The sequence below is a fragment of the Cebidichthys violaceus genome, unplaced genomic scaffold (genome assembly GCF_023349555.1).
Source record: "Cebidichthys violaceus isolate CVI_PGR_0920_01 unplaced genomic scaffold, fCebVio1.0.p SCAF_3, whole genome shotgun sequence".
Classification (NCBI taxonomy): domain Eukaryota; kingdom Metazoa; phylum Chordata; class Actinopteri; order Perciformes; family Stichaeidae; genus Cebidichthys; species Cebidichthys violaceus.
This window is the reverse complement of record NW_027176483.1, coordinates 7,129,151-7,144,033: the sequence shown is the minus strand read 5'-3', so window position 1 is coordinate 7,144,033 and position 14,883 is coordinate 7,129,151. Positions and strand designations below refer to the sequence as shown.

The 14,883-nt window shown below is 42.7% G+C and overlaps 1 protein-coding gene across 4 annotated transcripts in view; it reads left to right on the top strand.

The window, feature by feature from the left end:
• LOC137880870 (pleckstrin homology domain-containing family A member 5-like) overlaps positions 1-14,883 on the top strand; it is a 68,345-nt gene that overhangs the window by 30,915 nt on the left and 22,547 nt on the right. For all 4 annotated transcript variants that reach the window (XM_068722417.1, XM_068722415.1, XM_068722414.1 and 1 more), the window contains 3 exons: positions 6,841-6,924; positions 12,936-13,056; positions 13,183-13,287. In XM_068722417.1, the coding sequence (XP_068578518.1) occupies positions 6,841-6,924; positions 12,936-13,056; positions 13,183-13,287 (310 nt within the window). The remainder of the gene's footprint in view (positions 1-6,840; positions 6,925-12,935; positions 13,057-13,182; positions 13,288-14,883) is intronic.

The window sequence follows — 14,883 nt, the reverse complement described above, 5'->3', positions numbered from 1 at the left end:
AAGACAGTTTCAGCTGGATAGTCTGTATATATACATACACAGTATATGAGGGAGACACTGATGTATTAAAGAGCAGGTCAGCAGTAATGGAGATGTGCAGATAAAAGCCTTGTTATTGGCTGCAGGTCCAGCCCCAGCGCTCACAGAGGAGATCAAGGGGAGAGGAGGGCGGAGCCACGTTTGATTTCAGGCTTCGAGTCCCGAGAGATAAATCAGTGAAATTGTCAAACTGCAGAGAGTCGTCCACTCCCTCATTCAGCCAATGTACTGGTGGTCATACACAGACCCACCATCCTTCTAAAATGTTTGTATTTTTACTGAGATATGTGCTTAGTTGCTTAGTTGCTGAATGCTAGATGTTTAGTTTAGATGACTGCAGCAATGTGTGTTTCTACACAGTGATACTTACTACCCTCATCCCTCTACTAGTCTAGTGAAACAAAGCTGAAGGTACGGTTTTAAACCTTTTTACACATCTTTAAAGAATCCTAGTCCATGAGCCTGCAGCTTCCCATCAGTTCATCCATCTATTTCTTTAAGGAGATGGCCTTGATAAGAAGAGGCTGAGTACTATTTTGGGTGATTCTGCTCTTTGTCCTGCAATGGACCTACATAGCATCGCAGTATGGATATGATGTCTGAAACACAAATATCATCCTGGTGTGGACAGACTGCCTTTGGGTTTCTTCCGTGTTCTTTCTCTGCCATGAAAGCCGTAATGAACGCCGGCCTGCTGTTGTCTTTAACGAAGCCTGAAATTGAACATTGAATGGTTAACAATATGAGTTTACAGACACTGAAATTGAGAATAGAAACTTCAGATGCATGATTAATGTAACGCTTTGGAATTTCTGTCTCATAAATAGCTTTGAGGAACCAATCTTTTTTGTGTAATGAGGAACAGTTGTGTCGTGTCGGCCTCTGGTGAGAAGGTCACACTGAAGCTTGGTTTTATGACCACAATGCATTGCAGTTTAACATCTTTTTCCTAAGATGCAACATTTCACTTCTGTCAATCCGTTATTTTTCCTTGAGAAGGCAGCTTTGTTTCCATGGTTCTGAAACATTCTCAAGTTGCCATTTCAGCTGTGTCACCTTGTCACACAGTCGCAGCTGCTTTGAGGGGGCTGCTAATTGAATTGTTTGTGGAAAAAAAATCTGATTTGCAGCCCGAATGAGCAGCTGTTTCCTGGGGTTAAGTTAAAAAAGGGTCTAAGGTGAAAGTCGAGACAACTGAAGCCTCTGGCTGTGTTTTCAGAAGACATGTACCCACATTAGTTAAGGACTTAGCATTAGTCCAGGCTTTGTCTTTTTGTGACAGCATATTGCTTCATTTTGCCACACTGCATTGCATGTTGCTTCTTGGGGTCTGCAAAGCCCCTGTTTTGTCTTTTTTCACTTGCTGCCCCCCCCACATGCCCGCTCACAGACTGCCTATTCTGCTTATTCAGCTCTGCTTTTGTGATGTGGGCTATTCAAACCTCCAGTCAATGAGGAGTTCCAATACAGCAAACTCTTTTTTTTAATGTTAAGAATACTCACCTGGTAATGTGGACGCTTTATTCAGTAGCCACTGGCCTTGACTAACGTCGTGTCCGAGTTCCTTCCTGTGTAATAGGATTAGATTTATGAGCATTAACAACAGAATGAATTATCGCTGAAAGGCTGTGTTTGGTGATTTGCCGGATTTGTTTCAGGGACCTCTTGATGTACTGCCATTTAAAAAGTATCTTGAACTGTACATGCACTGAGTTCGTTTTAAATATCACCGAATAGTCACATGTGTAAATGCAGAGTTGTATGCGATAACATGGAGGATATGGGCTCATCAGGCTGAAATGTGTCCCATGCAGTCTGGTTTGGTTTCACTAGCTCAGCACTGCTAGCTACCGAAATCCTCTCACTTCTGCTCCTGTGAAGGCTGTGATTAAAGCATCTACTGCTCTGAGATCTGTCATTAGATCACGTCCGTGGGAAAAGGAGGCCTGGTGCTTGGATTGCTCTGACCTGCACTGTTCACTTCTATACAGCAGGATGCTCAGTAACTGAAGGCCTGGAAGCAGTTGGATTCAATTAAAGAGAATTAGGATAAATATTCTGTGGCAAGGCAGTGATTATTCACTGTGAGGACAGACAGAGAGGCATGGCTTTCTCTGCTTGAGGTTTCTACGACTGTACCAAATTTTTTATTTTTTTTTAAATCAAAGCTTCAAAGTTTCAAATGTTTGCCGTCATATTTTATGATGACATCAATCTAAAATCCTCCATTTGAATGGAGCGATGTATCGGATTAAATGAGTTAGTTAGTGGGAAAGCACAGAAAATGTAAGTTAATGATGTAGTTGTTTTTTCTACAGCAGCAACAAATCAGGTGTGACAGTAAAAAAACAAATCACTCCCAACTAAGAGAAAATCACTACTCCGCCTCCATGTCGCTGCCCACCATTAGTTTTGATAGAACTTGATCTCTGGCCCATTTTTAGAGCGCACCATCCACTTCACAATATAAAGTGGTCAAACAGTTATAAATGGATGTGGTTTTGTGTCTCATTTGCCTGTTTAGTATCAGAATGCCGGAGTAGCAGTGTTGGTTTTAAAAACTTTCTTTCAAAAATTCCTCCGTATCCAAATTAACCACAGAACTCTCGTTATGAGGACTTCTACATTTGTAGAATGTAAAACACAACACAGAATGAGGAAATCCCCTCCAGTTTTCCAGTCACTCCACACTCAAGAGAAAAGACAAATCAAAATCAAAATCAAAAGTAATGCTTTGATTCTATTTGGCCTCTACAAATTAAGGCTGTAGTGATGTTAGTTCCCACCATAATTACTCTTTAACAAATGACACTTTTTGTTCCAATTCTTCTCACAATATTTTTCCTTATCTACCTTTCTCCTACTATCACTGTACTTTCAAAACAAATAGAGCGGTTGAGGAAAAGATGGTTGGAACTTCAACTAACAACTTTGTTTTGTTTTTGAAGGAACTTCAGTCCATTGAATGAACACCAGACATCATTTCTCAGTGAAAATGGTCCTGAATTAGCATGGCGTGGCTGTTTTTGGCTTCACAGATGACATGAACCGGTGGAATGCTAAACCAAATGTTTTCCCCGCCTCACTTCTGAAGCAACGTATGAAGCGAAGGTTCCAGGTTTGGTTTGGGGTTCCAAGTAAAATAATTACATAAGGGAGCTTCCAGTGGGGCCCCGCAAAATCTGCTGTTAAAACCGGAAGATGTGTGAAGCATCAAGAAGCCTTTTTCCCCTTCTCTCTAACGTAAAGATCCCTTCTGGAGCCTCTCGGTTGTTTGTGGTTAAACTGTGGCAGAAGGGGAGTGACGGATCAAAGAGCCGCCCAGAACAATAAAAGCTAAGCCCGCGGAGTGTCGACCCCCAGACCTTAAGCTCTTCATTACTGCAGCTCACGGCTAATTATTGTGGACGGGACAGTCCTGAGTTGCCCAACCCTCCTCACAACGGGGTGGTCATTTCTTACTGCCACGCCCAGTTCCTCACTTATACACATCTGAGGTCAAGAGGCAAGGAACCTCCCTGTGCCCTTCACCCCTATCCACCCAGAAAACCAACACCTCCCTCTGGAAAACAAGAAGAAATCCTAAACCCAACTGGAGAGAATACAATGTTTTTGCCCGCTATTAAAGCAGAAATGTTCCCACATGCTCCCCTTACTGTGCAGCCCCGTGACTTCATGCTGACTTACTCCTGACTGTATAGTGACCACAGACCACATCCTCCAGAGCATGTGTGACCATAGCAAATGGTGTTGTGAACTAAGATTAGCTGGCGGAGGTATTTTTGAAAAACACATTTACTCCAAAAAGAGAATTTGAGCTGTTAGCTGTGCAGCATCTGTTGATTTTAAATGCAGCAATGGCTGCCGTCATCAACGTACATGATCACACAAGGGTGTTTTCAGACGGCCCTTATGTTGCGTGAGACCCACATGTCCCGTCATCAATTGCATTGCAGGATAAGCCTGTCATATTTGCAATCGGATATTGATGCCATGTGGAGGCAATAAATCTGATCCGTATCTGCCTTCATCCTTTTTTCTCGGCATCGTCACAGTGGTAAAATAAATGTCACTGCTGCATAATGTGAATAGGAAAACAAGTTCAAATCTAGACAGCTACTGATTGTCATGGGCCAAAAAAAGGACATTTCCTCTGATAAATAGGAAAATGTGTGTTGCTGTTACTCAACCTGCCTGTTTACCCCGGCCATCATGTCGCTTCACAGCCCCCATGTTTTCCACTGAGGCTGCAGAATTTCCTGTCCTCCCATACCACATGGATCATGTTGGGACCGTTTAGGACCTTCTCAAATAGCTTCCGTCCGGATAGTATACGGACTCTTTGATGTCACACAGCCCCCTCTTAAAAACACTGCACTTGCACATGTGTCAGACGGCACATCTGCAAAAATGTTCTTAGCAGCAGGAGGGCCTTTTGATTTTTTTATAGATGTAACCCAAAGACCTTTGGTCAACTTCATTTTGAAGGTGATATTTGAACTAATGCCGTAGCTTTGAATGCTTTTATTTCGCCATCGTGATTTACGTCCTTTTCTTTTCAGGTTCATCACCTGAAGGATGTGACATTATATCTTCTTCTAAAAGTCTCGGTGAACAGGTGTTGTTAATGGGGGTTGTCTTTTAATCAGGCTGTTTTTGGGCCAATGCCGTGTTCCAGTATCAAGTTCCTATGGCTAATATTTGAGCAAACACCTGTCAGAAAGAGAAACATGGACATCATATTGGAACCTCTCTAAACACAGATTATGGGTCTGGGTCACTCCGTTGAAGTGTTTAGTCGCCTTGTACTGTAGCCGTTGTCTGGCCTGCCTACTTCTGAGAAACTGTCTCGGTCTCTTTTGGAAAGTTACAGTAGATGTTTGACTTGTTGTTTTTTTGGCTGTTTTTTATTTTCCATACAAGTCGGGTACAATTTTCTTGTCCGATCTCCTGTCGTACGCTGAGAGCAGATACTTCCTGTATTGTCGTTTGTAGCAATTGGAACTTAACCACACGCCAAACCAAAACAATGAGCTGAAAGCAGCTGCAATCTGCTCAGAACTGCAGACCTGGGTATTGATTCCCAGTGGAAATGTCAATACCAACAATTCTTATTACCGCGCAGACTTATCCGAGGAGTGATTTCCTCTTAATTAGATCATTATTTTTTTTTAAATATCCTAGGAGGTATCAATCGCTTAGCTCTCTTGTAATAAAACAGCGTGCGTTGTTAATTGATAGGTTGGCAAAACGCACCCTTATATTTAAACTTTCCTTTTAGCCACGGCTAATGCACCACGTGAAGGCAAACTCGTGCATGCATTATGAGTATCAAAGCTCAAATATTCTCAAGCGTTGGATGGTTGATTGATTATTATATCCCACTACAGAAATACCAATCCAGACGTTCTTTCTTTTTTTACATCTGTAGCCGACCTATGTGCACAACAGTACTGGCATGCGTGAAGGGATACCAAAGAAAAACGGTGCCGCTGGTCTGCCCCAAGACCGCACTGAGGGCTCTGCTGCCAACAGCGCCTCCAGTAATTATAGAGCAGAGCTCTCCAGGCTCAACTGAAACTAAACCCCCTATTTCATGCTTGGTATTTGCTCCTTTCAGGACATGAGTACCCCATGTTTAAAAACTGTTATTTTTGGGCTGAAGCTGGACTCTCCTCTGTGTATAGTTCAGCCTGCCGAAGTTGCATTTTACAGTTTGCCGTCCAGTAAAGGCAGTAGCAGCTTGGAAGACTTGTTGACACCGCAGCTCATATTCTCCGATGTCTTGTTTAATAATTACTGCTGTCGATGTATTCGACTGATGTATTGATACTCTCTACTGCTGCTAAACTTCCCGTCGCTGTAACTCACTGACAGTACAATCAAATAATCATTGATTTTTATGATGGGAATCTGATTATCTGGATCTTGAATAAATGTATCAGTGCTGTTCCAGTGACGGTGTTGAACAGAGAAGTTATCCTTACTGCAAAGTTGATTGAGCCTTTCGGCCCAGGACCGTCCGGATCACACTGACCGGGCTCTGTTTGGCTGGAAAGCTGCTGTTGTTGTGAAGGCCCCTGTGCTTGTATTGCTCCTCTCCAAGACTGTGTGGTCTGTGTGCTGGTGCTCTAATCATGTCGGGGTGGAAGAGACTGTGGGCCGCTGTAATTGGCCGACAGGGTGGGTGGGTAGCATCTTCTGTAGGATGGCACAGCAGCCTGACTGGAGCCTGTGGATTTTTATGTTTATGTTTAATGATTTTGACATTCGGTACTCACCGCTCAACGTCTAAATGGCTCTTTTCTCCTCTTGGATTTTTTTTTTTTTTTTTTTTTATTTACTGTGGAACTGATGTAACATCTTTCTGCTTTTGTTTGTGCTCTCATGCTTCGTCTTGTCATGGGGGCACTTAAGCTGTTGTTTGTTGTGCCTTGAGTGCTTGTCCTATTTTCACAGTGACCCAATATACGTCTGGTTGGACTAGTTTTACAGATTGGACCCGTTCTTGGCACAGCATGCTAATTTCTTCCATATTGTGTATCTGTTCCGTCTCCTCTCACTATTCCTATTTCCACTCAGCCAATACAAACTCCTGTTTTGGAGGTGAAGAGTTCTCTCAAGCCTTTACAGCTGGAGTTCTGTGACAACATGTTTGGGTTATCAGGGCAATTCGCAGCATATTTATCATTTTTAACGATGGATCAAGTCTTATTTATGGGCTTATTTTGACTGTTGTGTATGTAGTGTTTTCTAGCATTGATGACTCTTTCTCTTTTCTCCCCTCCCTCCTATCAATAGTCACAATGAGCGGAAGGTGACCTGCAAGCATCCTGTCTCAAGCTTACCCTCACAAGACAACTGCATCTTTGTCGTCAACGAACAGTAAGTCTCTTGTTTTTTGCTGTAAGAATGCCACTGGGCAGCATATTTGAGCATTACAGTGTGCTGTTGCAACGCCGAATGTGTAGGCAACATTGCACAAGCCTGCGCTGTGCAACCCTCTATTTGCAGTTCAAACCCTCTTCTATTCAGTGCTTCTTCACTTATTTCTCTTCATGAAAAAAAACATCCTTAGAAATAAGAACTAACCTTCGGAATGTAAATGCCACTTGAAAGACTTCTTATGCATGTACTGTTTAATACGTTTTATTTATTGCACAGTTGAGCTGCTGTTTTCTCCATTGATGCTAAGGGCCGACGATAACAAAGCCTTTGTACCGGGGATGCGTGGTGCAGCTAGTGGGAATGAGATGAGTCACGGTTGGTCCCTCGTTTTACCCTGGACAAGAGTTCATGGGCCTTTCAGTTGTCATAAAAATATACAATGTTACGTCCATGTGATGATCTCCACTGCTTTCAGCACAACAACAATCACATGTCTGCCCACATGAGTGGATCAGAGGCCAGTCATCTCGGACTTTCACTTCCCGTAGAATTATGTCAGACTACACTTAGTCAATTTCTTTCCATCTCAGGGATTGTCAGTCCTCCCATTTCCAGTTTCATCCACCTCTAACTCCACCCATGGGTCACTTACAGTGAGGTGTATGACGGATTGTCCAACACAGAAAAAAAGTAAAGAAGGCAGATGCCGATCTATAACTTCGGCCTCCTCTGCAGAATCCCTAAAATCTACATCCGTGTCCCTGTTCTAAATATAAATGTTGTGGACTGTTTGCATCACGGCCCACACCATGACCGTAGCCTCAACTTTCATCTCCCACCATAGTCATCTTAGCGTAATATTGCACGACATGAATCAGCTCCACTCAGCTTCTCACTTCCCCCATAAAGCCCCCGTCACAGCAGATCCTCCACAATGTTACATTGTTGCGCAGAAGTGATGTTGTCCCAACTGCTGTCACTTATTCTGTTGAGCAATGAACGCTGATTGAAATATTTCTGCTTCAAGACATGAAATGTCACTCCCACGTGTGAAATAATGGACAAAATCCAATAACCAGTGGAGTCAGAATTCCCTGATGTCCCATTTAGGGCACCAGTTTCATCTTTTTCAATGCGTGGCTTCTAAATTATGATCATGGCTTTACTAGAATATGATATATTGAGTTTTCTCGTCTCACCAAATTCTTATGAGCGAGGATGGAGTAATTTGGAAACTGGTTCTGAAGAAGCTCGTTGTGCCAGAGCTGTCAGACTGCACTCTCTTGACACATTCCTCCCCTCACTGTGTTCCTCTCACATCTCTGCTGGTTTTCACGCTGACGGACACACCACGCCGATGCAAGATGATATCTAATTCAGCAATTAGTGTTTCGTCGCTGTAAGATAATCTGCAAAAAGAATATCGAATGTTCTAGAGGTCGACTTTGGGAAGGCAGCTTTAAAGTGATAAACCCACTACTACTACTACTACTACTCATTGTTGTTTTTATGTTTATTACAGTGCGTTTCATCCAACAGTTGGCTGTGTTTTCGAAAAAATACTAAGGGGAAAATCTTCACCCCGGACAAGTAATAAAAGGCAAAGACGGGTTTAAGCTGCCACAGGGATAAAGAGGCCCGGCTGGAAATCACTGTCTAATCTGCTCTCTACTTTAAGTACATCCAAAACACCAACATTTGGTTCAAATGTAACATTTAAGGAACAGAAACTCAAGTCTACCCAGAAGAAGGTCTGCGGTGTGAAAACATATCTGTGCATCCATGATGAATAGTGTAATTGTGAGCGTGTGGTAAAGAGGAAACATCCGCTCTAAAAGAGATTATCTGAACCATACGGTGAGGATGGTTACCGTTGTTAACACTCAATCGTCTGCTCAGTAAAAACGACTACATTACCTCCTTAAAATGTTTTGATGCAGATAATCAAAACTCCCGTTGTCCCTGAATGCAACCTGAAAAGGTGAGTCAGTGATGCCCGGATCTTTGTTGTTGTCCTTGTCACAATTATTGTTGACTTTTAAGGTTCCGTCTCTCAGTTTTAGTTTTAAGAGGAGTTTGTATCCAACCCACAGAGAAATGGATGGCACAGAACACACCGCTGTGTTATTGAGGGACCAATTAAAGCTACTACCCGTACATTAGCCTCTCATAACGTTGCCTATGGGTTATAAAAAGGCTCTATTATATACATCTGTCACTCACACTGACGCTCTCAGGTATGTGCGAGTTACTGCTCAAGTCATGGTCTTTGAAAAGTGGCTCCTCGCACCTCAGTGGACGCCTCAGCATTCTGCTGTCATTACTGTACATGCGTGGGTCTATTCTTAGTGCTCCACATGACCATGTGCAGGCTGACAGGAGATATTTGTATAACTCACATGTAACACGGGTTTACCAAAACATGATCTGACCACGTCTGCAGCAATCAACTTATTTCTAGAGCGCGGCGTTCATTGCAATTACGGCGGGACCGTATGACGACATGCAATGCTGTAAAATGTGTCAAAGGTTTAGCCGTGCAGATATTACTGTGCAGATATTACTGTGGAGGCTTCCCCTTTAATATCTCTGCATGTATTAGACCATTAGAGCGGATGTGGAAAATCAGTGAGCAAGACTGCATTATGGCAATGTTAGATTTCTTGAATTAATGTGAAGAATCTAGCGCTATATCATGTTTTAGTAATTCATTATTAATATCTTTCATATTTTTTTTTATACCAGAGAAAAGACCTGTTAGGTGAGCTAATCCGTCTCGTCTTGGATATGGTCACATTAATAGATCCAGTAGATCTTTAAAACCCCTCATTGGTGAAAACATTACAACCCTTTCTCAACATGTGTCTTTCCTCTGTTTTGTAGTGTGAATTGTGGAAAATTGTGTCACCCAGCGTTTAGTAGGTAATACACCCTTGGGTGCAAATGGACGCTGTGTGTTTTCCACATATGTTTTTCTGTTGATGACCCTTGTTGTCCACTAACAACAGACTGTGGGTGTTTTGATGGTGTTTTTTGCCTGATTACCTGTTATGCATTTGCATTCCAAAGTCCTGTAAGGTGCACTTAACTGTCCGAACCATTCGTTGTGTTCATCTTAACCTTAATGAGCAACTAAAAAAAACACAGCGGATGAGTCAAATTGGGTGTTTAAATGATGTTTGTATCGTTACATTTTTGGTTTAGCACCCAGCTCTGCATCTCTGAACCTGTGACTGATGTATCTGATGGCTTGATCTGCGTATGCCGGCCTTGTCTCCTACTCTTTTGTTTGCTAAAAAGATAGAGGTCAGGTTCACCGCCAAACAAAAGTGTTTGAAAGCGCCCTTATTTCTTTAGAAATGCTGTGTGGTCATTTTAAAATGCACCCTCAGCCGCTCAGTTCACAGTCCCCCCCCCCAGTGTGCTTAGAGCGCCAAGCTTCAGTGGCAGTGTAATCCCTCCTCACTCTATTTGCACACAGAATCCATGGCGGACCCGGCAGCGATGTGACACTCTGATACATACGAGTTAGTCTTAATATGTGGGTCTTAATAACCTCTCCATAGTGACAGAGGCTCGGTTAACCTACGCTGTGTCTGCACATAAACAAAGCCAACATTTTACCAAATGAAACTCCCTTTGCAGGTAGTTATATTAATGTTTTTCAGGCTTCAATATGAGATTTGGTGGTAAACACAAAGTGGTTTAGCTCTGGTGTTCCTGTGTTGGTACATCAGTCGTTTCTCCTGTGGGCTGCTGCTGTGTGGAGACGAGCACCAACCTAAACAGGAAAGTAGTCATTTTAAGGCAGACAGACACTCAAAACAGCATGTTGTGGAGGTTCATGAGAACATTTTAGCAGAGCTAAGTTACAGATATAGATGTGAAGCATTCGGTGGTCTCTGTTTGCGGGTGCTCTTTGTTTTCCCTGCGAGTGGTTGAGTGAATGCTGGAGAGGCCCAGACGGGGGGGAATGCCTCGAAGAGTTAAACGAGCTGAAGAGTTTTCCTCTGAACACGCATCGTCTCGGCTTCATTCATAGTATTTACAACTACTGTATGTTGTGTTGGCACGGGGCTTAGTTTTGTGATTGGGATTGAACAAGCCTACACTGTACAGATGTAAACTAGTGCTATTTCGATAATGTGTTCATTTTAAGTCATTCAAGTTTTTCAAGCTCAAACACCAGAAATGACCTCGGGATTTGCTTCTTTTAGTGGTGTCATAGTAAACTGAACATATTTGGTTTTTGATCAAACAACTTTCAGTTTTTCTCTTAATATTCTAATTTTATATTTAATCCTAGAACCTTCTTTGTGATTGTTGCTTTTCATCTTAACACTTATTGTGTTCACAGTAAAAAACCTTTATTTCGTCTTACTTTTGAATACCCAAATCCAATATGTACTGTAGTGCCGTAAGACGTTTTTACGCCGTGCATGAGGACTGTAATGCAGCACCATTCCTTCTATCGTTCTCCATCAGATCTCGGCCGGATCTTACACTGAAGCACTGATACACACACACACACACACACACACACACACACACACACACACACACACACACACACACACACACACACACTACTTTGGCTGCGTACAGATTGATTATCGAATAGAGCGACACCTCTCCTACACCACAGAGTCGGTCCGTTTTCTCCGCCCCCCCCTCCCAACCCGCGTGTTTTTGATGGCTGGTCGACACGCCATTGATTATAGTTCACTCGGGATTTCGCCCGTCACTGGAAGTGCTGCAAATCCTCCGAGCTCATTTTCTTGAGCGATGTCATTAGAGGGAGAAGACGGCAAAATGTCAGCGGCTGCTCGTCACTCTGCACAAGCGGCTATTTCAGAGCTGTGAGTTGAAAATTGTGTGCACTTCAGCTTGAGAGTGCTTTAGTCACCCACTTGTCCAGCCAATGACTTCCTTGATGAGTCCCCTCCATACAGAACCCCCTTATGTATTTGGTAGCTTTGGTAACAGCCAGTCAACTTAAACAGAAACGATTATCTTGTGTCTGAAATTCTCTTATTGAACAAGCAATCAGCGGAGCTCATGGACGTGATGTTAGATCGCCGCTTCTTGCAGCTAAGCGTCGCCTCGGAACAAACAAACCATTTAACTTTCCTTTTAAATACAGATAAGACGGAGTTAGTCTGTGGTCATCATCGTTGTGTCTTTGGTCGTATCAGACCTGTCACTGTGCTGCACGGGAATGAACGTCCTGTGTGTGTTGCCTGCTGCTGTGATCCCTCTTCATGTTTGTGAATAACAGCATGGAGTCTGACTTGTTAAAGCATTTCTAAATTGACTCTGATTTCCTTTTTTTTTGGGAGTGTTAACAGTCTTGTGTGTATTTCTAACGGATTGATAGATTGACAGATTGATCTACTAGGTACTGATGGATGTAGATGACGCATCATTTATGCTGAATGGTGCAATGTGTGCAGGGTTGGCCGTTTCTGTCCTTGTTCAGTGACCTAAAACCAATATATCTGAGGGATTTATTTTTTCATGGTTGCAGTATTTCTGCTCTACTCTGGTTCCCTCTAGACCACAGCGCTGTTCCCTTTCCTCAGTGATGTACTGTATCTCCACGGGCCAGAGACATCTTACTTCACAAGGTGTTCTAACCTATAGCAAATGTATTGAACTCGGTAGGCTTTCAAGTTTTGCTTTCAAATAGTTTTGTCTTCCAGAGGCATCCTGACCTGATTCAGTGCAGCAACTGCTGCATTTCGATAAGTCAGGCAGACTTTGCAGTCCATTTAAAGCTGTAAGACAACTGGGAATGTATCTGCAGTGACATGGTGGGAGTAATTGGCACGATTCATAGGCCCATGTTGAGATCTCATTATAACAATTTGAACTTCAGAGAGATGGGGCAACAGACGATAAAGTCTGCTTCTTCCTATTCTCTTTTTTTATCAAGGTCAGCAGACATAAATTGGCTATATTTCTTGTGTAACCATTATTTTTCTGATGATTTTTTTTTTTTTCTTTAGATCTGCCTCCAAAGTGCCGGCGAATGACAAGAAGGATCGGCCACTAAGCACCATGAGCGAGGCCTCCAACTACACGGGCGGCTCGGACTACGCCGCAAACCCCGGTAGCCCAGCAGAAAGAGTGAGTGACACACACGAATATATAATCCTGCATGTGTGTTGAGTTAGGAAAATAATGGAAAAAAAAGTTTAAAAGCCAAGTTATTGCGTTCACTTTGCCATTTACTCATTCATACTGTGTGTCTAGCCATCAAGACCTTCCAAAAAAATCCACAACTTTGGCAAGAGGTCCAACTCCATCAGGAGGAATCCCAGTGCCCCAGTGATCAAGAGAAACTGGCTTTATAAACAGGTGAGCGATTTTGTCGGACTTCAAATAAAACACTACAATAAATCATATAATGTGCTGTGAAGCAGAACCGGTAACTTGGCATCATGCCCAGCGGTGTGTCGGTCTGTCAAGACTAAATTGTTTCAACAGCTATTGGATGGATTGCCATGAAATCAGGTTAATACATTGATATTTTGCATTTTTTACATAAAAAAAATAATCAAACATAAAGTCACAATAACACGGCAACCTATTCAAAACAGCAGAAGACAAATAACTAATTATAATTCAAACATAATATATAAGTCGTGCATTTCTTGGGTCTATCTAAAAGTTAATTTGTAATGTGATTGATATTTATAAATATATTTTATATATTATTTTGGGGAAAGTCCATGAATTTAGCTTAGAACACCTTGTGAATGCAAACTCTGTGTTTCTACAACTTCCCTCCTTTTTACACACAGAACAACGGTAAGTTCTCCGTGTAAGAGTTGCAGCAACAGTCTTCAGCACAAAGGAAGCTTTTTGATGTCTTACAAGGTCTGAGCAGTTCTTTGTCCGGTGTCTCTGCTCAGCCAGTTGTCCAGTGCGGGCGCTGTTTAAATACCAATCCCTCATCACAGCTCCCTGGTTACTCACAGGAGGGTGAAGAGGGGGTGCTTGAGGCAGCTCTCTGCCAGACAGGAATCTCTCATGCTTCCTAAGTGGAAGACTCATTTACTTTTGATTGCAGCCTCCTGGTGCAGTTTTGTGAATACATGATGGCTTCCTTTGGTTCAGCTGCCAGCTGCTGTTTCTTTGGGGACCTCAATCAGGGTGACGTAGATCAAGCAAAAGACTCACAAATCTGCTACCCTGAATACAGGCTGGATTTGCACTTTTATTTCCCTGCCTCATTGAGACCTGGAAGCTATTGAAGCCCTTGGCTGAGGAAAAGCTGCAGCCCTTCAGCTGAGCCACTGGGAGAACAAAATGCCACAGTGATTGATGTGATGGTAAAAGCCTCGTTTTTTCTTTTTCCCGCCTGAACGGAGCAAGATCTGACATAACTTCTGATAAAGTGTATTCAGGAACACGTTGTAAAATGAGTGGTTAAGACCTTGATTGAACAGAGGGAAGGTGATGAATTAATGGACGCAGGAGGTTTGAATCTCTCCGTTGCATTTCTGATGTGCCTCCATCATGGACGCGCTGAGCAGCATCTGGTATTGCGACTTTTTGATACTAATGTGTTAAACATGCTGGTTCATGGAAGTGAATTTCCATTTAAAGTAAACTGCAGCCCACATGCCGTTTGACCATAATGACAGAGTCGTTGAGGTCCCTCCCCCTGCTTTTGTCTCCGGGTGGAATCCACGATTAAGGACTCTGCTCAAGTTTTCCAATAAAGCGAACGGGGGAGTTAATACCCTCTTCCTCACCCTTCATCCTCTTCAAGCCGCAGCCTGGAAACCCCTTTGATCACAGCATTGCAATACCAAAGAACAATTTAAGCAGAGGAGATTTATTTCTGTTGCCTACTGAACAACAGTCTTCTTCTTTAAAAGGGAACGCTGTTTATTTGGTTGCATTTCTATACACGGTGGAGTACTTTCTCTCTGTTATGTTTATTTC